The sequence below is a fragment of the Xiphophorus couchianus genome, chromosome 7 (genome assembly GCF_001444195.1).
Source record: "Xiphophorus couchianus chromosome 7, X_couchianus-1.0, whole genome shotgun sequence".
In the NCBI taxonomy this organism is placed as follows: domain Eukaryota; kingdom Metazoa; phylum Chordata; class Actinopteri; order Cyprinodontiformes; family Poeciliidae; genus Xiphophorus; species Xiphophorus couchianus.
Window position 1 is genome coordinate 11,714,678 of NC_040234.1, and position 25,339 is coordinate 11,740,016.

General features: G+C 40.2%; 1 protein-coding gene across 2 annotated transcripts; it reads left to right on the forward strand.

Moving 5' to 3' along the window:
- Positions 1–5,505: 5,505 nt before the first annotated feature.
- aff3 (AF4/FMR2 family, member 3) lies at positions 5,506–22,993 on the forward strand. Of its 2 annotated transcripts, none has more exons than XM_028023834.1 (19): positions 5,506–5,828; positions 8,118–8,162; positions 11,208–11,282; positions 12,104–12,137; positions 12,222–12,279; positions 13,929–13,980; positions 14,114–14,148; positions 14,293–14,473; positions 17,187–19,211; positions 19,328–19,452; positions 20,275–20,443; positions 20,531–20,637; positions 20,757–20,820; positions 21,286–21,422; positions 21,503–21,574; positions 21,670–21,763; positions 21,855–21,904; positions 22,018–22,223; positions 22,295–22,993. In XM_028023834.1, the coding sequence occupies exons 1-19, from the start codon at positions 5,757–5,759 to the stop codon at positions 22,414–22,416; spliced, it is 3,723 nt and encodes a 1,240-aa protein (XP_027879635.1). In that variant the 5' UTR covers positions 5,506–5,756; the 3' UTR covers positions 22,417–22,993. The 2 variants fall into 2 exon arrangements, with proteins under 2 accessions (XP_027879635.1, XP_027879634.1); XM_028023833.1 differs by having other exon boundaries at positions 5,507–5,828; positions 20,275–20,449.
- Positions 22,994–25,339: the final 2,346 nt, after the last annotated feature.

Below are 25,339 nucleotides of genomic sequence, written 5' to 3' on the forward strand. Positions count from 1 at the left end.
GGCGTCTAGGCGGTTTAAAAATTTTGAATTTTAAGGTCGTTGCAAAAATCGCAAAAAAAATTGCTCAACGCCGGCAACTAGCAATTTTCAACAGACCCATTGCTATTCACTTACTTCATCGTAGAGACTTGAAATTCGGTACAGTTGTAGAGCTCACTAAGACGCTCAGAATTTACAAGTAATGTCATAGTGCAAGTATCGCAGGAAGTCGGCCATTTTGTATTGAAGGTCCATTTTTTACCTCGATTTTGACGTTTACAGCCTTCGTATTTGATCGAACTCCTCCTAGGGATTTCGATTGATCGGCTTCAAACTCGGTCAGTCTGATCATAAGGCATGTCTGATTTAAAGTTATCAAATTGGTGAGTTTTGGAGCATGTTGAAGGGGGGTCACCAGGGGTCAAAGTTCACCTACACGCCATGAAACAAAAACCTCTTATATTTCCTATACAAAAACACATAGAGGGACCAAACTTTCAGTGATTGATCGTCATCGGGTGTCCTATAATACCCTGCAGTGAAATTTTTTTTTTACGTAGGCCACGCCCCCTGAGAGCAGGAAGTGTTATGTTTTACTGTGAACGGTCGCTATCTTAGCCCTTTGACCTAATCAACATGAAACTGTGTCCAGAGACAGAAGACATGTTGGTGTGTTGTGGATTGAAGCCCTGACCGGCTGCGATAAAGCAGGTGCGAACGCCGTCGAATTTCGTTTGGCTCTGAATTCCACAGTTTCGGGGTGAGCTGCTCCAAACTCACTAGGATGGATCCTTATCCACCCGCCAACAGGAATCCATAGCGATACTTGGTGGGCGTGGCCTAATTTCTCTATACTGCCCCCTAGAATATTTTAAAAAATCAGCCCCACGCCATGCTTTAACTTAGAATTACGAAACTTGGTACACATGTGTATCTTGTCAGGACGTACAAAAAAGTCTCTTGGAGCCATGCTCTAAACCCAACAGGAAGTCGGCCATTTTGGATTGAAGGTCCATTTTGGGCCCTGTTGTGGCCGTTTACAGCCTTTGCATTTGATCGAACTCCTCCTAGGGATTTCGATTGATCGGCTTCAAACTCGGTCAGTCTGATCATAAGGCATGTTTGATTTAAAGTTATCAAAACGGTGGCTGTAAGAGCTTGCTGAAGGGGGGTTACCAGGGGTCAAGGTTCACCTACTCGCCATGAAACACGAAACTCTTATATATCCTGCACAGAAACTCACAGAGACACCAAACGTTCAGTGATTGATCAGCAATAGGTGTCCTAAAATACCCTGTGGTGAAATTATGACATCGCTTAGGCCACGCCCCCTGAGAACAGGAAGTGTCATGTTTTACTGTGAACGGTCGCTATCTTAGCCCTTTGACCTAATCAACATGAAACTGTGTCCAGAGACAGAAGACATGTTGGTGTGTTGTGGATCCAAGCTCTGACCGGCTGCGATGAAGCAGCTGGGTGTGGCGGCGTGGCGAAGTGACCTGTAACGCCGATGCCATACGTTTGCTTCTAGATTCCACATGTTTCGACCGAGCTGCACCAAACTTGGCCTGACTCATCCTGGTGTGATGCCTGACAATGCTATGTAATCATATTATGACATCATCTAAGCCCCGCCCCCTCAGAATGAATTAGAGAGATCTGTGTAATTACATAATAAACAGTCCATGTTCGTTGTTTGTAGGGCAATGCTGCCCTCTGCTGCCCACTGAAATAGTTTCATTATTTCAGTAATTCGACACCAGAGGGCAGCATTGCCCTACGGAATGACAGTTCAATGTTGAATTAAAGAGGAAAAAATTAAATAATTTGTAATTCTAACACAAAAACTCACAGAGACACCAAAGTTTGAGTTATTGATCATCCTCTTGTGTAGAATAATATCCAATGGTCAAATGATGACATCACGTAGGCCACGCCCTCTGACAACAGGAAGTCTTCTATTTTACTGTGAACGGTCGATAGCTTCTGCACCAAACTTTGCACGAGTGACCCTGGTGGGATCCTTGACGACCCTATGTCATCATATTATGACGTCATCTAAGCCCCGCCCCCTCAGAACAGGAAGTGCCGTTTTTTTACTTGGAAAGCTCCGTTTATGGCTCTCTTGACCGAATCAAGATGATTCGGATGATAAACTCTGTCAATGCTCGCTGCTGGCTGAACCGTGTGGGCGTGGCCAAATGGCGAATATCAGTCCCTCGCCATATGCATACGTTTGGCTCTTATTCAGGCATAGATCATCCGATTGGCGCCAAACTGGATAAGTATGACCTTTGTTCACCTCTAAAGAGCCCAACGGGTTTGAAATGTAATTTGACTCCACTGCGCCCCCTAAGTTAATACATCGGCTGTATCTCCTCGATGCATCGACCGATCTGCGCCAGATTTTTTGACAGTCGTCGGGGAGCGCCGCCGAACGCATTCACGCGTGTGGCCCGGTGGACGGGCGGGGAAAATGCGCGACAGCTCCTGCGGCGGCTGGCGGGCGGCGGTGCCGGTTCTCTAAAAGCAGCCAGAATTCCCACGCTGCTGTGAGCCCCTCTCACTTCCCCGAGCTCAGACAGGTCGTCAGTCCCACAGTAACCTGATTCAGAAAACCTCACCTCACAATAATGATCCAGATTTGGATCATTATTGTATTGAACTACCCAGGGATTACCCTTTTTGAGTTGTCTGGTAGAGGCTACCAGATTCTTACTTAAAATATAATTCAAAAAAATTGACAATCTCAATTAATTCATATTAACACCATTTTAAGAGCCTTTACAAAAAAAATGGGGCCCACAGCATCACATATCCTCCACCTTACTTAACAATGGACATGAGGTGCTTTTCCCACATAGTCATCCTTTACAGACAGACAGACAGACAGACAGACAGACAGACAGACAGACATCTTAGTATTAGTGTTGTCTGACCAGGTCACAGTCCACTTGAAGTCCCAATAGCATTTAGCAAACACCTCAAGTTTATATTAGTGACGAGGAATGAAAAGCTTGTAACTTTGATCAAATTTTTAAAAAATTAAAGCAAAAATAAATAAAAAGATGTTTCAGTTACATTTATTTTAAAGTAGGCAACTGTTAGGCAATTTAACACTACACCAGATTGCTAAAAGCAGTTATTTCTGGACAAAAGTCTCATGTTCCCAGGCTGAACTTTCCTACAGGTGCTGTCTAATTGGTCCATGTCAGTCATTGAACGGCTTAGCACTACAATACATTAAAGATCTGTTGTTGTAGCAACCTTCCAGACCTCTCAGGTCTTCTGGTTCTGGTCTGCTCTGCATCCCCAGAACCAGAACCAAACATGGAGTAGCAGCATTCAGCTTCTATGCACCACAAATCTTGAACAAACTTTCAGAAAAACAGCTGAAATCCTGAGTTCCTTTAAATCCAGACTAAAAACCCAGCTGTTTAGAGTTACTTTTGAAACATAATCATGAAACATTAACAAACAGTCTGATGTGTAATGATGGCAAAATGTAATGTTGTTGACCGTGTGTTCTATGACTTTGTGATTTTGAGCCTTTATGATGTAAAGCACTTTGAAATGCCTTGTTGCTGAAAGGTGCTATACAAATAAAAGGTGATTGTGTGTTTTTTATGGGAACAGATTAAATCTCCTGAAATAGGACAACAGCTTAAGAAAAAAAACACACACACTGCAGTTTATTTCACAATTGTGTGATTTGTGTGTCAGAAAGCAATTCATCTCCCCTCCTAAGATCTGTTTCTTGCCTGTGCAGCGAAAAGTGTTTCTTCTCACAATGGCCACTAGATGGAGCACTCGTTGTGCCTCGTGTATTCACTGACTGCTGACAGGTTGACAAACTCATCTGAACCACTCTACAGATATGAGGGCAGCCAGGCGCCTGTAGAGAGTCATTACTACCTGTGGCTCAGGCGAAACTACATCAGCATTTATCATCTTGTGAGATGCATACCGTTGGTCACATCTTTATAGTAATAGTTGTCTGGTAATCAGCTAACTGTTTCCTATAGATTTAAACTATTGTGCTATTTTTAGGGGTATAAGCTCCTTATAATAGATGCTCTGCTAGAAAATGGACCATTGTTGTCTATTTAGGCCAAAATCTGCATTCCTGGATCTGTAAAAAAAACAAACCTGAGTTACACAGTTCAAACGTAACTCCAGACACAATGGAGCTCTCTTCCCTGTTTAACAATTCAGCATATGTGTACGAAACAACAAAAAGAAGCGTGAGTGTTGGTAGGAGCGATGACTCCTGAGGCTATATGTTTGAAGCAGGCGGTGTCGAGGGATGCTGCCAGGCCTGTGAGGTTCTGTCACCATGGGTCTGTAACCAGGGGTGCTACTGTGTGGAGGAGGATGTTGGCTCTGACTGAACTCTCTGTTAGCTGCAGCCATAACCAAATTCAAGGTTTAATCAGTAAGAAATATAAAGGTGCCAGCCAATGTTCGTAAATCAAAGCTCTAATGTATCAGTCACCATAAGACTTTGCTTCTCTCTCTCTCTTGCATCACGTCTGACTCAGGGAGACAGCTCGCATTTTAAGATGACAAATTAAAGCCTGCACAGCTCCGAGCCGCTTCACAGGCCTGACTGCATTTAGCAGAGTAACTGATGGGCCAGACATGAAGCAATGACAAGATGTCTGGAAGAGAGATGATCACATCTGCATTTTCTGATAAGATAAACCATATCTTAAGTCTCAGTTTTTTAAATGCATTTTGTGACAGTATAGGCGCTCCTTAATACATGATTAAAAGAACAATTGTTGCACTGAGATGTGAAACAATTGTTTCACATCTTATATGTTTGATAAAAACAAAACATATAATTAGAACAAAGTTTTACCTGCTAATGTGAAAGACTGTGTTTTCTTCTTAAAAGTGTGTCTTGCAATTCTGTTTAGACCTCTTTAGGCTGATATCCTTAAATAAAATTCAATGCGAACATTTTCTTTAAGAAGCCTGCATGTTTGCAGTTTAATCTCAGTATAAATTCAGCTTTAATGGACTAGAGGTTTATTAGAAAATCATAAAGATTAAAGAAACACAGCAGGCAGGTCGGGGAGAAAGTTATGGAGAAGTTCAAATCGATCATCCAAAGCTCTGAACATCTCACACAGCATGAACAAGTTTGCTACTTTATGTTGGTTTATCACTTAAAATCCCAATATGTTGTGACAAAATGGGAAAAGGCTTGTTTTAGCAGGAGACTGCATCTGATCAGATTACCTTGCTTTGAAATGTAAACAAATATTTATGTGTCTCAGTGTCAGGACAGAAACATAATAGACAGTTTTTTAAAATTATTATTATATCTTGTCATTGACAAAAGGCAGTAAATCTCAACTTGGGGAATGTTTGTTTGTTTTTTACAGCTTTCTGTACCCTCATAACCCTAAAAGACATAATCTCAGTAGACCTCAAGGGTGAAACTGTACGTCTAATAAATCATCTTTATATCATCGGTATGCCTGTCGTGATACCCTCACCGTTCACTGACAATTAAGCACTGGCGATGCCTACAGCCAGCGAGTCGTGATCCCCTCGCGTAATGCTCCGTCATCTGTGACGTTTCCGACCCGCCTACATTCCCCGTCTGTGTCCGTCCGTCACATGGAGGGGAAGGAGCGCCCACGGACACGGAGGGAAAGAGAGAGAGAGAGAGAGAGAGAGGGAGAGAGCGGCGTGCGAAGTCAGGTCACTGACGCGCGTCCTCACTGATATGGACACCGGAGGAGGACACTGAACATCCAGGAACCATGCCTACTGTCCTCGGTGGCAAAGGGAAACTTTCCATTGTCTGCCTTTTGCTCCGATACGCATATTCTCAGGTGAGAGCCGGGACTGAAGCTTAGAGACAAGTTACATTAAATATGGTCTGTGTGAACTTCTTAAATGTGGAGTATGCTTCAGTGGTTGGACTTTAAATGGGCGGAACCAGCTTCATCCGAATCCTTGAAATGTGAGTACGTTTAAATTTAGTGAAGAGATGCAGAAGATGACTTAATAAACTTTTTCACCTAATACACGCGATTAGCTTATAAGGTTTAACATTTTCTGCTTTAATAGATGTATTACTTTGAGATTGTGATGCTGCAATTAATAAGCATAACTTTAGTAATTGGAAATACTTTAAGAATGCAACAGTTGGTGTTGTCTGTATTGTTGCAGGTGTTATGATGGGTTGTGGTTTGTTTGGGTCCTGGGGGTATGGAGGTTAACTCACTTGGGTATTGCACCAGAGTTGTAGCCTGCAGCACTTGTGCCAGTGAATGTTTTGTGTGCTAATGAGGCTAAAACTAAAAGAAATGTGAAGAGGGACAAAATTTAATTTAGTGTGCAGAACCACAGGAAGCTGAAATCTAGACTGTCTGTAATTATGTGTTATAATTAGTGCCTAAGGCCCAAAAAATGCACCAAAATTTGCATAGTTAGATAACATACATAAAATAAATTGCACAAGCTTCCATAACTCTTAAAACTTAACCACAGTGTATTTTATTGGTAGTTAAGATGAGAGAGCAATATAGTGCAGAACTGAGTCTAGGGAAAATTATATATCACTTTCCATTCTTTACAAATGAAAATGTTGAAACTACGGCACCATTTGTTTTCAGTCTCCGGGTGTTGGTGCTTTACAGGAACACCAAAAAATGCATTCCCACAGCATGATGTGACCACCACCATGTTTCACCACTGGGGTGGGCCTATTGTAGTTGTATTAATTTTTCTCCATGCAGAATTTTTACATAAGCCATAAGGCTGCATTTTTATCTTATACATTCGTAGCACCTTCTTCCGCACGTTTTCTGCTAATGACTACTGGTTTACTTTGTGTCGCTCATTCATAAAGCCCAGATTTATAGAGCACACAACTAATTGTTGGAAAAGTGACACATTCTCATGTTTGAGATGTGGATTTATGTGTTTTTTTTGGTCCTGACGGTGCTGTTTGTCCACTTATCTACTCTAACAAGCCTTCACTAAACAGGCTGATTTATGCTGACATTAAACCACAAACAGGTGGACTCCATTTACTAACTAGGTGACTTCTGAAAGCAAATGGTTGCAGATGAATGCAACATTCCACTTTGTGTTGGTCGCACGAAATTTAAATAAAAAAAAAAAACAGAAATGTGACAGAATATGAAAATGTTCAATAGTTGTGAACAATATATTCCAGTCAAAAACTTTGAGCAGTTAAACACTCAGCTACCTGGTGCAAGTATGACAGTAGATCATTTGAAATGTGAAATGTCTTGCTGCTGAAATGTGCTATACAAATAAAATTTGATTTTGATTTGATTGATAGATGGTAAATATTAAATAACTATTTGTATCAGGCTTTTTCAAGTTCAAAGACTCCAAAGAGCTTTATGATGCTTTAGATGTGGATCATGCCAAAATAAAAAGACTCAAAATTTCTACAAGAAAAAGGGGAAAGCATTATTTGTTGATTAGCGTAAACCTGCTGTAGTAACACAGACTGGCAGTGATTACAGTAAAATGTTTGTACTGTATGGTTCTTGCATTTTCCTCTGATCCTCACCTGTGAGTTCAGTTGCTCAGAAAGGGATTTTACCATGAGATGTTGGATGTTGAAACCGAAAGTAGCTTTGCTCAGTGTCAGTATCTGGCTGATCATCCTGCAGCTGTGATTACTAAGATATGAGTCATCGACGAGGTTCAGAGAGACTCACAGTTACTGTGTGTGGGGGTGTGTAGGCGTGTGTGTGTGTGTGTGTGTGTGTGTGTGTGTGTGCATGTGCGTGAAGCTGTTAGAGTTACAGTAAAGTGTTACAGTGGGTTTTGAATGCAGCAGATAAAAAAGGCGCGAAGGTAAAGGGTTTTTATGACTGTCTGCATGATAGCTTTTTCAAGATCAGATGGTGAGCAACGATTGATGATAACTGATCAGCTTTTCTATCTATCGTGTCTGATATACTCTCTGTTTGTTGATCAGCATGTCATGCGTTAATGTGTTCTGCATTTGAAATTTGCATCTAAAGTTACTCTGTGGTTCACAAGGCTACCTGTCACTGTCAGTGTCTGTCTTTAATGTTTTTTTTTAAGGTACACTGCTCCTTTAAAAAAAGTTCTCCACTCTTTGGTTTGTGCAGGGAAAAAGAAGCCAACACAAGTGCTGTGCCAAAGATATTCTCGAGGTAAGGAGCAAATAAATAACACATAATATGAACAATTTGTTTTATAATGACAGCAGTTTTGTCTCTAAATGAATCAGGTCACATTTGAAGTTTATTTTGCGCTTTGCGAGTTCCCTCACTTGCATTCGTTTTAATGTCGCAAGCGTTCAGTCATTTGAAAATTGACTCAACGGACGATCCAGCTGCTTAGAGAAGGAAACCCAAGCAGCAACTTAGCATGATTTTATGCATCAGTTAATCGACTGAATCTTCCTTTAGCTGAGATCTGAGAAAGTAATGTTTCTACTCATTCATTTTACAGATGTGTTGTGATCTTTAATCTTATTGTACATATGCATAGTGACAAACAACAATAAATTAATTTCAATAACATAAAAAAGTGACTATTCTCTGTAGATGATCAATTAAATGAGTCTCATTTATTTCTTTTAAACTTATATTTAATCTGCCATAGGTTTCTTTACACAAATAGAGGCACAACACGATAAACTAGAATATCATTCAAAATTCTTTCAATTTACAATATGTCCAATTGATTCTGAACCTCTCCGCTCCTGAACCTGGAGTCATAAATTAAATGCTAGATTTATTTCCACCTGAAAAAATGACAAAGGACCACTACGCAACAGTCCTGTTCTTTTTCCTCATGGCCCAGGCAGACTGCATCCCTCATTTTTAGTTCAAGAGTGGCTTAACTCCACAAGTGCGACATTTGTAGCCCATATCTTGGGTACGTCTTTCTGTTGTGGCTCGTAAAACCCTGACTCCAGCTTCAGTCCGTGATTTCTGAATCTTCCCCAACTCTCCATTGATATGGATCACTGTGGCAGGTTTCAGTAACTGTCTGAAGGACAACTTTCAAACCAGCAGTCTTCCCCTTGATTTTACAGCCTGTAACATTTGTGAATTTCTGGGTTTTATATAATTTTCAAATGACAAACTGAATTTTATGTTTTCATTAACCCTAATAACAATGTTTTTGAATGCTTTAGAAACATTACCTCGAGTGTGATGAATACATATAACATTAGCTGCAATTTATTGAGGTACACCTGTACGTTTCTCTCTCCCGCTGCTTGAATGAACTTAAGAGAATAAATGGCAAAGATACCATGGTAAACGGAGGGAATGGGGTGGGAAAGAGCAGGAAGACGGCAGCACATGATGTTCCACCTGGGATACGTTATTGTTGTTGGAGGAGGAAAGAGACGAGGGTTGGTACTGTGTCCTTGGTGACTGAGGAAGGGGAGATAATGAAGTGAAAAGGATGAGCACAGAGAGGAAACACTCCCCCTCAGGGGTAAATTGTTATGAGTGGAGAGGGGGAGAGGAGACTGAGAAATTGGCTAGGTTCACCAAATACTGAGGATATTTCAGGCCTCCAATGCCCTCACTTCAAACTCCCCTTGGAGTTGAAGAAATGTTTTGATTGCTTGGGAAAAATCCCCAAACTGAGCCCATTTGTATGCCCTTCTAATTTAATTGAACAGATTGCTTCATAGGAAAACATGCAATATAATGGTGAAGTGAAAAACCCAAATGCAAAGAGGAGCCAAGCAGATGAAAATACACTGAAGTTGAACTGAAGAACTGGGAGAAACTGACTGATAGATATGGTATACAGTAAACTAGGTAAACAAGGAAACAGAGACCAGAGAAGTATACAAACCAACCATCATAAGAAATAATTGAGATCCCTACCAAAAAAGTGACAAAGAGACAGAAGCAACAGAGGTTTTCAAAATAAAACAGGAGTATCTACAGTGAATAATTGTAGAAACTGCAGTGTAGAGCAGAAAATAAATCAATCAATTGATCAATCAAGTTTATTAGTTTATTTGTGTAGCACATTTTAGTAACAAGGCAGTTCTAGGCGCTGTACATCATAAAAACACAAAAAAATGCTTATAAACTTCAGAAACAAAAGCAGAAGGAATCTTAAAACTAATGAATGAACTGAACATGGAAAGTAGAGTGAAAATTTCCCAAATAAAACAAACCAAAAGTCCCAAAAATCAAAAGAAAAATGACTAAAAGGTTTAAAATGAAATTTTAAAAAATAAGTGAGTAGCACAAAATTAGTCGCTGACGTTTTGTGTGGTAGTTGTGTGTTAGCAAATTCCATCTACATATAGACATATGTAGATATATAAATTTATATACGTGTGTGTGAGCTGAGATTAAATACAAGCAATTCTTCTGATTGAAGCCATATGTTTGCATTCAAAATGCCTCAACCAATAAGCATTGTTTTCCTTGTTTTGTGAGTGAGCTCTGTCACAAATAAACTCCTTTTATGTGGTTATAACGGTTGACATACCTCTTCACAAAAAAATACTGTGCGCAGATACCAGATGTGTTTCCTGTCTCAATGCACCGCTGCAGGGGGGATGATTTTTAGAGTGAGTTCCCCCTCTCACTCTCCAAAATAGTTCAAATCTGCAGAGTGAATTTTCTTCCTTTATTTTTGTCAAACTGTCTGCAGCTGTAAGCGGCTTGCAAGAGTCTTGAATCTCTAAATGTTGCTCTGGAAGCTGATAATTTCTAACTGAAATGCTTTGCATAAATTTTGCATGGTGGCTCACAGGTTTGGGAGTGAATACTTTTAACAATCCACATATGCTATTGTCCTGCAATACCTTCATTCTTCTTGATAAATACAGACAGATTTTACCTTCTTTCATGCTTATAAGAAGCAGCTTCTACCCATCAGTTTGTGACTAGCTTACGTTTCCAGAAACGGAGCTACATGATCAAGTGCTCGCAGCATGAGGGGTTTCCTTTTTTCTTTTTTTGCATAGTCACTGATCACAACCACTTCAAGCATGTAATTCACATCTTTCAACCTGAACCCAACCCTAAAGTGAACACTTGTCTCCATCAAGAATCATCAGGGGAGGAGCAGGGCCATGAATGAGAGTCAGATGTTGATCTCTGCTGCGTGTGCATGTGCAAGGGAGGAGAAAGTTGTCCCTAAGTTCAGTGTGCTTTCCTTTGTTATGATTCCCCAGTCACCTTTAACCTCACTCCTATTTTCATGAGCAGGACATGACTCAGTCCTGGCCTTCCCAGCAAGCCTTGGGGGGGGAACAGACCCAGCGAATCCTCTACAACCCTAAGGTGTGTGTGTGTTTCTCTGTTTGTCTAATTAAAAGGGAACTACATGTGGTTTTATGAGGTTTGGTTTGTTAAACTCTATTTTTTTAGGCGGGGGAGGGAATGAAAACCTTTTAAGCTCATTGTTTTAATGAGCTTAGAGGAAACTCGATTAAATTATTACATCTAGGGTCTGTTTGGGTCTTTATCAGCTTCCTGTTTATGAAAGGCTTTAGCCTGGCTGGTTTCGTGGGACTTATTTGAACACCAACCAATTTCCTTCCACTTAGGGGTGACACTTTCTGTCAGATGTTTGGACTTAGAGAGACAATGATCTCAAGCAAACATTTAAACTGTTTTTTGAAAGAAACAAACTAACATCAAACTTCTGGGCAATGCTCAAGAGACTAACCAGTTCAAATCATGTCTACTATTTCTGATGACATGGATGGTCATCAGATTGATCTGATATTATTGATCGTGATCACTCCATGTAAGCCTTTGACTTCAGCTTTACAGAATAGAAAGCCATTTTGATTCTTCGAGGTACCAAATAGGACACACGTTTGGAGTGTAGGGAAGTGGCCACCTAACTACAGATGTGAAATAAACAATTTACTTGAGTCCTCCATATTTAGTAACACTGTGTTAACAAATGAGCAAGTCTTCCAGTTTGAAAAACAAAATTCAAATCCCACAAGCCCGCACCTCATGTTTACTTTACCTTCAGGGTGAAATGTGGTGTTCACAGAGTGTATCTGCAGATAAGCAGAGGTTCTATTGTATTAATAAAGATTTTTTTTAAAGATGAATACTATATTTTTATTTTTCCTTTTTTCCCCCAGGATGCAAGGCATCCAGCCACCCAACAAAGGCAAAGTATGAATTTACTGACTGACAAATTTGCGTCTTTGTGTGATTCCCAAGCAGATCTCTCTTAATGCTTTCTCTCTTTGTTGTCAGGCCGTGGGGACACTCAACAGCGAATGGCTCGTCATCCTTACGTGGCACCTCACAAATCGTAAGTCGGGCTTGAAGAAACGTGATCCGGCTCGGGTCGGGCTGCATGTGCCACGTCCCTGTGGCACATGCAGGAATGGCCACTCATTTGATTTGTTTGTCTGTGTAACCTCTTTAAAACAAATTTATGATCTTTATCATTCGAACAGCTACCAGGCAAATTGATCAAGAGGGAAGAACACGTGAAATTGGATACGTTATGTTAAGCAGGCTAATCGTGTTTCAGGCAGCAGTTTGGGTCAAGGGTTACTTTACATTCCTGAAAGTTGTCAGTGAAGACCGATGTGCTCCTGTTTGTTAACTTTTTACATCCTGCTTTTAATCTGAAACACATGTTCAGGGGGTGGGAGCCAACTGCATGCCTCACATTATTTTACAAGCTTTGTTATGAAACTGATTCTTTTCCCCCCTAAACTGTCAGGCATTGGCATTGTTTGCTTATTTAAGCCTTACTTATGTTCAAGAGATCATTACAAGATGCTCTGCTAATCTGTAGTCTTTTAGTCTTTTAGTCTGTAATGAATTATAAAACCACAATTGAAAAATATTAGCTAAAATCTTGTGGTAGACAGCAACTTCCACATTTATTGGCATGCCATTGCCCGCTGGTGTTAAATAGAACTATTGTTTGTAATTGAAATTTAAAAATGATTTCTTGAGCATTATTTTGTATGCACTTTGAAAAAGTATGGAGCTTACATTTAGCTTTTAGTATTTAGGGATTACTTTAAGGGAAAAAAAACATGATAAAATATTTGTATTTTCAGACCAAAAATACATTTATCTTTTTGTTTCATTTTGTCTTTTTCTTTCCTTTCTTCCATATTTAAACCTGCCAACTGCTGAAATATCAGTCATAAAGTCATTGTACTTTATATTCTAAAATAATTGTAAAATCATTTTACAATATCAGAACCCTTGAAATTTGTTTCTGGGAGTTCTTCCTGAAACATGTGTAGGAGCCCTGTTTCTCAAGATGTCAACCAGTTTAAATAATAATGGAAATATTTGATTTCACAAGAGACCAACAAAGTGACTTTGGTGTTGTGAAACACATGATCACCGTATGAAGAAGCAGCTCACCCTCCGTTTTGGGATAATCTGTGATGCTGTGAATCTGTTTGTCTTCCAAAGGCTCTGGAAACATTATTAAATCTTGTTAGAGTGCATGGAACCACGGACTCTTTAAATTAACAGGGAATTTGTTAAGAAAAGTGATGATTTCTGCCAGAAAACTATAAATGAGTCATCAGTTGGTATTTCAACCGGATAATGATGCAAAGAATACGGCCAAATAAACACAGAAAGGGTCCAGTAGTCCCAAGATCCACATTCTTTCATTCTTATATTAGACCTCAGATTTTTCACCTCATGGCTGATAAGAAAACATAGGCGAACATACAGGAATCTGATCCTGAGATCATGCAAAGATGTACCAGCTATACCAGGAGTGACAATAAGGGTGGAGGGCAACATCAGTTAGGCTGTTTCATACAAGTAAAATCATCCCAGTTTGTGTCCCTTTAGCTTTTATTATATATTTTCTTGTTTTTATTTTTTATAAAGAAATTTTCCCTACATGAGTTCACTGCAGTATTTTATGGAGCTTTAAAAGCTAAACAGCTCAGGTTTCTGAATGTACATTCGCAGAATGCTTGCTGATGACCTGAAGATAAGTAGTGATGAAGATGACACTCAGAGGGTAGGTCAATCTCAGCCTTTTCAGTCTTCAAGCACGTCTAAAATGTTTTAACCCTGATAGTTGCCATTCTTCTGCTAGTTTTTTTTTATGCTGCTGCAGTGGATGATCAATTTCTGTTTTTGTGTCCCCAAAGGCCATTCATGAGTCAGCTTCCTGTGACAGACACAGGTACTCCCACTGATTTCTCTTTCAATGATCTCTATTGGTATTTTGGTTTTAGGAATCAGTTTTACTGCATGTGTAACACCGCTCCACTTGGCTCGGTGCCTCCGTTGAGCCGTCTCTGATGTTTGTACCCGGTTTGACTGACAGTCTGTCGGCGCAGCGAGCGCACACACATGGCAGGAGGGTGAGACATTCCAGCTCAGAATCCTCGGACTCAGACTCTGCAGAGTCGGGCAGCAGCAGCCTTCGTTCTCACAGCCCGAGTCCAGAACTTCACCCAGATTCTCCGTCGCCTGCAAGTGCGCGGCCACTGTGCAACAACAAGGAGGTAAGAAATACATCTGCCACCCGATTTGATTCAGCTCATTTATTTAATAGTACATGTAGATCTCCTTCTGAGTTTATGTGCCTAAAGATGAAGTCTCCACAGATGGGGTCAGGTGAGGGGGGGGGGGGGGGGGGGGGGGGGGCTCGATGCGGTCCACAGCAGGTGTGGGGAGGGACAGAGCAATGAGGAATGCCTGCAACTGGGGGGTTGAGGGGCAACTGTGGAAATTAGCCCCTCACTGTCATGTCAACGGTGAGTCTTGGAGGAAAGCCATAGGGGGTGAAAGTCATCAAGAGCCGAGTTTATGCTGACATGTGTTAAACAAAGTGCATGGAAGAATGTACTGCAGATAAGTTTTATGGACCTAAGAGATTATGTACAGAGCGTTTGGAGGTGCAGGGCATTGTGGTGGTTGACATGTGTGCTATGTATGCAGTGAAGGGGCAAACCTGCTTCTCTGTTATGAATGGAGGGCCCTGTGTGACATTGCAGACTGTATTACTGAACATGCTATTCTGGGCCCCTACAGAGTGAGGGAGGGTGTTTGTTGGGGTGAGGTGGGGTGGAGGGGGTGCACCATGTGGTTTTCATTTAGATGGAGTGTTTGAGTGTCTCCTTCAGAAAAAAAAAATGGGGGCAGCAGTTATGGAAGCAGCAAACCCAGAGTTTCAGGTAGCAAGAAAAAAAAAAGGGAGGGAGGGCAGTTGAGACGGTACAAGAGATGCAGTGTCTTCTCTGAAAAGAGAGCGAGGTATGAGGGTAGGAGGTGGAGGTAGAGGTGGAGGGCGTGGGGGTCACTGTTTGACTTAAGGAGTCGAGGTTTAATTTAGCTCTTTTGGTTAGACCGAAAAACTGAACGCGTAAAAGAAAAAGAAGCGTGCTCTCAGGCTGTGAGTACTCTTTGGTTTTTTTAATTAGAGTAAAAACTTTTGTTTACCTCAAAGGTTTTATGCTTTTCAAAACAGTTTTACACATAAGATTAAGGAATTTATTGACATGACTAAACAGGAGTGTAGTTATTCTGGAAGCACAGAGTGAGTGCACTGCATCTGTGAGTGCATGTAATATACAGGCTACTGATAAGAAGTACATTTTCTGTTTTATGTTTTTTAGACAAACATTATGCTTGTGATTGGTTAATTAGAGTTCAAGACGTTTCTCTTTAATTCCGGAAAAGATTAAATTGCTATTTGCTACATTTTTTTTCTTGAGATATTTTTCTCAACTTTTTCAAAGTTGTGTGACAGTCACATTGGTTTATTACGAATATTATTTCAGCATATTTCAATAAATATCACAGAAGTGCATGAAAAAGTCAAAGAATTTAAATGCACATTTACACACCTGTGGCACTAAAATGTAATCTGAAATACTATATCAGTGAAGTTTAATGTTACCTTAAATGTTTTGTTTTCTCCACATACAGAATGTGTTAATTTGTCAAGGAAATTTATTAAGTGTGTATGTAATACACATCAACAGAAAATATAGGAACATGTTGTTGCTAAACTTTGGATACGTTTCTGAACAGATATTTTAACTCCAATTTTGTAAATAAATAAATAATTTTCTAACATCTAATTTTATGTTAGATTCAATGGTTTTCCAGGCACCTTAAGCCATTGTATACCCTAGTCAAGTAAAAATGTTGCATTTAGTTGTTGTGAAAATGCTTTATATAAAATAACTTTAAAGAAATTTTACTTCATTCACATCATGTCTACATCTGATGCCTTGAAATTGGCTTCTGTGTCTTTAAGAATCTCCTAAACTTTCTGACACTCCCCTTTTGGACCTCATCACAACAATGCTTCTCAGTGATGCCGCTTACAACTGTTCTTAGGAGAGTTGGACTGACAAGTAGTTTGTAGTGATAAGTTCATCAGACACGCAGTTCCACCCAGTGGATTGCTGCTGCCGCTAGTCTGAAGAAGCTGGGTGGGAGAGGGATGCATTGTGGGACAGGAGCTCGACTGGGAATTTTAGATGAAAGATAGAGTTTTGTGTAAATAGGTGGCACATTGTATGAGCAAGCAAATAGGCAGTAGGCACCCCTGAATGACTGCCATGATAGATCAAAAAATTTCTCAAACATGCACAAATGGTTCAAAGCAACACACTGGGCATGTTTTTGATGAGGGAATAGCATTATGGCATGATATGCAGCTCAAAAAAGTTGATTCAATTATTACCCTTTTCTCTTATTATTCCTTTTCATTTATGCATGTTTGAAACATAAAAGACAAAGTGAATCTGATAAAACCCTAAAAGCAGATTCACTGCTATTGTGGTATCAAGCAGAAAAAGTCAGAAGGTCCATGTGTAAAATGTGGCTCTTTGTTGTTGTACAGATACCCAGTGCAAAGCACCACCAATGGATATTTTTTAAATATCCACTTTGAAAATAATTCTTTTATTTATTTTTTTGTTTGTTTGTTTTGTTAGTTTTAAATATCATTTAAATATTAGTTTTTGTCACCAAAAACTTAACTTTGTTGCGCAACGGTTGTTGAAAATCTATGCCTTGCAAAATATCTGAGTTCATATGGATTTGGCCTGAGTTTTGAATGTGTTTCCTTTTAGCAAGAAATGTCCAAATCAGGACCTTTGGTTATTGACTCAACATTACTTTGTGCATCAACCTCATTGTTATCAAAGATTTATATAAAATAATCATGTGTCCTTTGGTCTCTCTCTTTTTTGTTTTCTTAAGGTTGATCATCGTTCCACTACCCAGTGGCAGTTAGATAAATGGCTGAAAAGATCAAAGAAAAAATCTGCCAGGACTGATCAAGATTTGCCTCAGCCTATTGCAGAACCCGAGGCCTCTCCCCTAAGTCAGAGAGCCCCCTCACCAGCCAGGTCATGGGACTGCAATCAGGAGTATAGCCCGAGCCAAACCCCCATTCCAAGTCCACAGTTCAGTTACAGTAACAATAACAGCCCAGTTCCCAGCCCCGGTTACAGCTACTGCCCAAGTCCCAGCCCATTCCCCAGCACCTGTCCAAGTCCTACCTCTAGTCCACAAAATAGTCCACCTCCAAGTCCAGTTCTAAGTGTTTGCCCCAGTCCTTGTGGTACCCCAAGGACCAGTCGAAGCCCAAGTCCTATACCTAACCATCTCCCAAGAAGTCCTAGCCCCACCTTACCCACTCCATCAAGGGGTTTTCACTATCATGGGGGTCAGAACCAGAACCAGTCACATACTATTCTAACATCTACCCCCCACAGGACTAAAATAAGACCATGGATTGCACCATTGCTTGGCACCAGTTTAAAGAGTAAGCCCCCGAGTAACATTCATCTTCAACCTTCTTTTCAGCTCAAGTCTAAGAATCATCACACACAAGACCAAGTCCAAAGCCAAAGCAAGTTGAAAGATTTTGGAGGCTTAAATTCCCAACTAAATCCCAATCAAAAATCTACACACAAGTCTACTTCATATCCAAGAACTAAACAGTTTTCCAACACCCCCAAAACTAAAAATTCAACACATTTTGATCAAATTCAAGGCAACCAATCCAAATCCAAGCCACAGCCACCATTTCAACAACCTTCACAACAAAGCCCCAAAAGAACAAAGCACGTAGTCCCCACTGGCTGTGAAACCAACACAGCTCCCAGTACTCATTCCACATCTGCCAGTAAAGCTACTAGAAATTCTATTACTGGGTCAACCTCTGGACCCTTCTCTAACCTTATACACTGGACAAAGCTGTGGGAGGCTACAAACTCAAACCCCACGCATCCAAACCATGCCAAAACTTCACAAAGGAAACCTCAGTCTAAGGAACAGGAAGTAGTTCAGAGAAAACATCATCTGATCCAAGCAGAGAGGAGAATACATGAAAGCAAGGAGGATAGACATCATCATGAACAACAACTAGGGAAGCTAGAACGAAAGGAAGACAGAAGGCTGGCGGAGGAGCAGTTACTAAGACGTCCCTGGATCCAAAGTTTGCCAGAAGAAGAGGAGGAAGAGGAGGAAAGAGCAACAGAACAGCAAGGTGGGAGAAAGAACACAGCAAGAGGAGAAAATAGAAAGAAGGGGGAGCAGGCAAAGGAAGAATGGAAAGCGGTCAGACAAGTGTCTTCTAACGACAAACAACACCACCTTCGAGAGACTTTAGACTGTCAAGGCAGGACAAAAAAGGGAAGAAGATGTGAGGAGACGAGAGAAGTAATCAGAGACCAATTACCCCTATTATCCACACACTCCCCACCTCCCCAGAGACCATCCTTCAACTCCTCCTCCTCCTCATTATCATCATCATCTTCTACAACCCCGTCCAACTCAGACTCTGAATCTGAATGTCTTGGCTCTATCACCAAGGTTTCAGCTGAGTCCACTTCTCACAGGAGAGTCACCAAGACAGGGAACCAAGCTGCAAGCAGACCTGACACTACCAGGCCTAAGACAGTACACCCCAGACGACCCAGTTCAGATAATCCATGTGAGAGGAGGCAGCAAAGTGAGGCAAAGCAAAGGCTCTACACACTAGTCCCATTTGGACGAGGAGAAAAAACTCCTTCCACTGCCCAACGGGGGCTAAGAAATCTGGTGGTGCAGATAGACCTCTGTCTTCTCAAGAGAGTCCCGGACAGTCCTACAGATTCCACTGGTAAAAAACTATCCCCTTCCAAATCATCTTCATTGATGAAGGAAAAATCTAAAGAGGCTATGAAACACGTTTATGACCCTGAGACTTCCGTTACAGATGGCAAAAGGAAACGCAAGGTAGAAAACAGATGTTTCGCTTTTATCTTGAGACAGTAAACCAAGAGTATTTTCTACACATTAATATGACACAGAAATGTTTTATGTCTACTTGTTCTTTGTTGTTTTGTCACCAGCTAGAGAATGGCATAGGTCAAAGAGAAACCAAGAGGAGTCTTCTTTATCTAAACGAGGCACCAGGGCAGAAAGAACCTTCATCATTACCAGCTGAGAACATCATTACTGAGACAGTGCACAATGGGTAATAACACCTTAGGCACATTAAAAGCACTTCTAGGCACTTCTAGTTTACGTTACATACCACTGAACCATCTATATATCAACTGGTTATTGGAGGCATGGCAGGAGAGAGTCATTTCCGTCCATCACAACCATTAATGTGGGGAGTCCATTGAAGTCTGCTTTAACTGGAACCAGGTTCATTAGTCAGATGAGAGTAAAACTGAGTTTTCTCTACATCCCAGGTGGGTTTGAATATGTGGAATAGCACCCTATACTGTGTGTTAAGGGTAGTAGAGGCAGTGATGATTTTTGGTATTTGTCATGTTCTGTGTTTTCTGTGTATTTAGAGTTTTCTGTGTCCCCGAGTCTTCGTGTTGTCCTGTCTTCCCCTTGATTGTTTCCCAGGTGTTTCTCATTCCCTAATTACCCCGTGTGTATTTAGTGTCACCTGTGTCTCTGCGTCTCTGCCGGGTCCTCGTCTCATTTGGCGTCTAGTCCATTCGTATGCCTTGTTGCTACCTGCGTTGAGCCCTGGATTCCGCTCAGCAGTGCTGCCTCGGTTTTTGGACTGTGTTGGATTTTTGTTTGTAACTCTGTGCATTAAAACCACCGTTTTTACTCCGTACCTGGGTCTACAGCATCTGCCTCATCCACCAATTCATGACAGTATTGGCCATTTGGGAAGTTGCCCCAGGTGATATTAGAAATGGAAGAAGTACACAGAACAAATACAAATATCAAACTTATCTGCCAGTTGCACCTTGAATAAGTTTTCTACTGCCTTTTTTTGCCATGTATAATTTTGGGTTTCAAAGGAATCTGTGGATATGTTTCCTTGAAGATACCTGGAGGAGTTCTTGGACAGCAAGAGGCCAGCATCTCCCTTGTCTCCCTTGTCTCCACTGCCCCAGAGTCCTGAGCCCACCAAGCCCGTCTCCAAAACAAAGACAACTACCGAACAGCAGCAGTCCCGTGCACAGAAGAGCAAAGACAAGAGCAGAGATGCAGATGTAAAGGTGACATCTTGGCACATAAACCTTTGTTTAAACAACTCTTCTCCTTGCAACATTAGGACTTATTTGCCATTTTATGTGCAGCCTAAGACTGAGGTGGAGTGTGTAAAAGTATCAAGGCAGCATCAACCACCACCCGAGTCCAGCTGGGGACCAGCTGGTCACAGAGGGTCCGTACCAAGCCAAGAAATGTGAGTCTTCAAATCAGCCTCCACACTGCTTTCACTTCACATATAAAACTGAGATAGTTCAACTTACTGGTGACAAAACACCATCAGGTTTTAATTATGTATGCTCAATTTTTTCATAGTTCTCACCATGCTGAATACTACTTACATGAAGCTAAACGGATGAAGCACCGTGCTGATGCAATGGTGAGTTTTTAAAATTTGGTGCAATACCAAATTTTGATTGTGATATTATGCAATAAATTTAAATAAATACTAAAAAAATGTTCTATTTTTACTAGAAAAGTGTGCAAGAGTTTAATAGTTGTTTCAATCAGCCATTCAAAGCAGCAATGCTTGCAAATTAGAGTAACAAAAAGGATCACCATAACAATCATTGTGACATTTCAAACTTTTATTTGAAATGTCTGTTTATTGTTAGTGGGGAAAACATCTACCTTTGGATTATTTAAGTGTACATCCATTAAAGTCAGATCCTGATAATCTATATCTTATTTTAAACAAAACATGCAAATACAGAAATAACATTGAATTTGCAACGTTTTTAATAGATGCTTTTACACTTTCTGTTCTGAACAGGACAAGTAAATGCTTCTTGAACATGGCTGATTGTTGTTTTCTTCATTTGCTTTTGTTACTTGCCTTTTTCAGGTGGACAAGCTAGGAAAAGCTGTTAACTACGTCGATGCGGCTCTGTCCTTCATGGAATGTGGGAAGGCGATGGAGGAGGGGCCACTCGAGGCAAAGTCTCCTTTCACCATGTATTCTGAGACAGTGGAGCTGATCCGGTAAATTACATCTACTGAACGTTGCCAAAACAAACGTGATTTCAAGGTAAAACACTTCACTGTTCCCTATGTGTTTTAAGGTACGCAATGAGGCTCAAAGGTCACTCTGGCCCTGGAGCGAGACAGGAAGACAAACAGCTGGCAGTGCTGTGGTGCGTTTGTCATCCTCTCTGTTTACGCCACATCTGTCACTGCGACAAAGGATGAGCATTTTGAGAACGGTTTTGCGGTCTGTCTGTATTTACAGTTTCAGATGCCTTGCCGTCCTTTACTGGCAGATGTTTCGCTTAAAAAAAGATCATGCACTAAAGTACTCCAAAGTGCTACTTGACTATTTCAAGGTATATCTAATGACACAAACATCACTGCTTGGTAGAATAGGAAAATGTTGGTACGTGTGACTGCATGCATTTTGTTTTGGTCTTATTATAGAGTTCTCCCAAAGTGCCTACAACGCCACCCGGCTGGATGGACTCTGGGAAGTGAGTGGATAATAATTAGGCTTCCATGTTTAATCGTCTTGGCTTCCTCTGTTTTGGCCTTTGAAATTATACTGATTGGCATCGGTCTGCTGCACGTATCTTTTCACTCCCAGGGCTACAACAGGACTCCCGTCCTCACTGTCACCCACTGCAAAACACCACAGACGGGGTTCAAATGAGGGCAGCAGCTCTGCGTCGCTCATAAGCATACCCCAGCGCATCCACCAGATGGCAGCAAACCACCTGAACATCACCAACAGTGTTCTGTACAGCTATGAGTACTGGGAGGTGGCAGACAACCTCGCAAAGGAGAATAAAGGTAAATATATATATTCTGAGACAGTGTGTTTATATATATATAAACATTTGATTTTGTCTTTATCATTGCAGAATTCTTCAATTACTTGAATACTTTATCTGGGCCATTGACTCTTCACAGTAGCATTGCTCACGCTGTTCAATACACCAGGCAGGCTCTTCAGTGGATACGCATTAGTGCCAAACTGAACTGATTCCAACAGAGAGGATTTCTCCTTAACCGGCCAAGCTGCTCCTCAAGCTTCTTTTTCAGCAAAAAAAAAGACTGCAGATCTCCAAATAGCTGTGAGGAAAGCACTGAAACACCGCATTTGACACAATGTGGTGTTTCAAAATGGACTTATATAAAATCTCACTAAGCCGCAAACCGCCCTTGTTGAACGTTGGGATGTAAACACCAGCATTATGTGTGCAAAGCCTTCTAAAGGACCAGTTTTGCAATGTTCTTCCTCGTTGTTGGATTAATCTGCAGCTAATTAAGGTCTCAATTTTTTTTTTGCCAAATGAACCCTGAACTTCAAAGGACAGTGAAACTTATCTGTGTTTTAGACTTTGTTATTGTTCAGCAAAGATTATCTCTGGGTGCACAACAAGAGAAAATGGTTAAAAAAAAAACACTGATCGATCATGTATCACTCTCAAAGAGAGGAAATTCTTTAAGCCATTTTTCCTTTAAAGTGTCTTATATTTTCACTTCGTCTGTTTTTTACTGTGCAATATTTGATAGACCATCTTATTTGTAAGAAAAAAATAAACTGAGAATGAATAATATATTTTGTTGTTGTGAATCTTATGAGTCTAACAGTCATGATCTGGATTTCTGCCAATTTGCTTGAATGCATTAAAAACTTTGGAGTATTGAATTATGTTCTTTTTTTTTATATCCACATGGTCAAAATTAGTCATACACGCTCAAATACGCACATATGCACCCTAAATGGCTCTCTGTCTTTAAAGTAGTTTTACTTCAACCACACTCTTATTATCGGCATCACCAAACACCTGGACAAGTTTTAGATTGATATTTGACCACACTTCTTGGCAGAAGCTGTTGAATTGAGAATAAATCTAAAGTTTATTCCATAGACTTTAAATGCAATTCATCTGTACTGTTGACTGACTAAGCAGTCCCAGCCCATCCCATGATGCTGCCAAAACCATGATTAACATTTTGTACAGTGTCCTTTGGTTCAAACGACTCAATTCAACTTCTTTCAAACAGTCTCCTTGTCATTGTGGATCATTATCTCGGTCTTTATCTACCATGAAAAGCGGTCAATTAACCAACTAGAACTATTCTTGCTTGATGTTTGTTGATTATTACAAACAGTTTATCAAGATGCTACATATTGCTTAGGGATGTTTTTAAAAAATATATTTTGGGGTGTATGCATACATTGTCAAAAAAGTATGTTTGATTCTTTGATTGCTGGTAAAAAAATAACATCACGGTCAAGAATGTTGACAAGAATGTTAGAAAAGAAAACAATATCAAGGTAAAAATATATTTTTACAAAAGAATGTCAGTAATTAAAATATAAAAGGTGAAGTCAATTGTTGCATTAAAATTCAGCCCTTTCAGAACAATATTTAATATATGCACAAGCTACAGTGCCAATTTTCTGATAAATATTAGTATGTATAAGTTTTTTGTTTGTTGTTGTTGTTGTTGTTTTTTAACATTCAAGGGTATTATTTCTTATTTCAAATTAAATCTAAAATGGACATCTAAAGGACAAAGGAGGTGATGTCAACAGGTTTCCTTCTACGTTATGTGTAAAAGCACACACGTCCACTGACTGTGTCACAACCAGACATGTGACTCAGTCCAGTTGCTCAGAGCTCAGATGAGAAACCACTACTGCACCAACATGTTAGAGGGACCGAAGCGCTCAGCATCAGATGTCTGGTGCCATAGCAACAGAGATCATCCAATAAGAAGAGTCTTTGGGATAGCATCAAACAGCGTCGTGACTTTTCTTTAGAATACGAAGTCTAATTTACATAAATTCAGCGTTAAGCTTCATCTTGGATGTGATCTAATAACTGAAGAATGACGCTGTCGTTTAATGGACTGGTTTTAAACAAGAGTATTTTCATCACATTTCCTGTTGTCAGTCCCTCCGAGACAGCCAAGAGTCCACGTGTCCAAAACAAATCAAGCTCTCAGGAGGTTGAGCTCATTTTTTTCCCCTCAGAGGAAACACAAGGTTATTGTCACCAAGGCAGGACTATATAGTTTCCGGACTGGAGAGGTCTCAGGGCAATAGCTAGCAAAATCAAACGGTATATTTACAACAGAAATCCCTGACAAGACTGGTGCTAGGGTAACAAACAGGCAGCATAAAAAACAACCACACCGCCTGATTGAGAGCAAGCAGCTTCTACAATATAAATACGCAGTAAGCTTCTTAGCAGATAATTTGCTTTTACGGAAACGAGACTGTGTGGGTTATAAGTGTTCAGATTCGCAATAAACTACAGTGGTACATTCAGAATGACATTTCTTCGATTGTCCGCGTAGTGGCGCTATAACACCGAGTGAAGCTGCAAAACAAGAAGCCGGTGGAATGGCGTTTTGTTAAGCTACCTGACGAACGTCACAATGTCGGAAGTTGCGCCTATCTTGTTTTATTTCAAAATAAATGACTTCTTGGCTAAGAAAACGGAGTTAAAGAGACTTTCTTGAAACTAGTGCTAATTTTTTCTATATTTGCATAGTATTTATTTAAATGCTAAAATGAACCGAAACACTACAAGAAAAAACAGTGGGTCATTTTACAGCAGCTGAGTTGTGTGCGAGATGGATTGCATTTTTTGTTATTTTGTCATTAGCTTTTACACTTTTTTAATGTTATCCTTCAGAATAGCAGAGTTCACACATAACTTCACATTCATGTCTGATTACATTTTATTTATTTATTTTTATCAGATGTTATGATTAGTTACCCATTTTTACAAAAACCTATTTTTACTTATCTCTTTTTAAAATTATTTTTATTTACTTATTTAATTTTGGAATGTATACCTATTAAATGTGTTTTTTTTAAAAATGTGGGTACGCAACTGACTAGCAACAACCTTTTATTTTGAATGTAAACACCGGAAGTTCCGCAT

What these genes read in the sequence shown, in the direction of transcription:
- aff3 (XM_028023833.1), top strand. Translation starts at nt 5,757, where the DNA reads ATGCCTACTGTCCTCGGTGGCAAAGGGAAACTTTCCATTGTCTGCCTT. An exon ending in GTGCCAAAGATATTCTCGAG is followed by an intron (nt 8,163 to 11,207) that starts GTAAGGAGCAAA and finishes TTTCATGAGCAG; the next exon opens with GACATGACTCAGTCCTGGCC. An exon ending in AGCCACCCAACAAAGGCAAA is followed by an intron (nt 12,138 to 12,221) that starts GTATGAATTTAC and finishes CTTTGTTGTCAG; the next exon opens with GCCGTGGGGACACTCAACAG.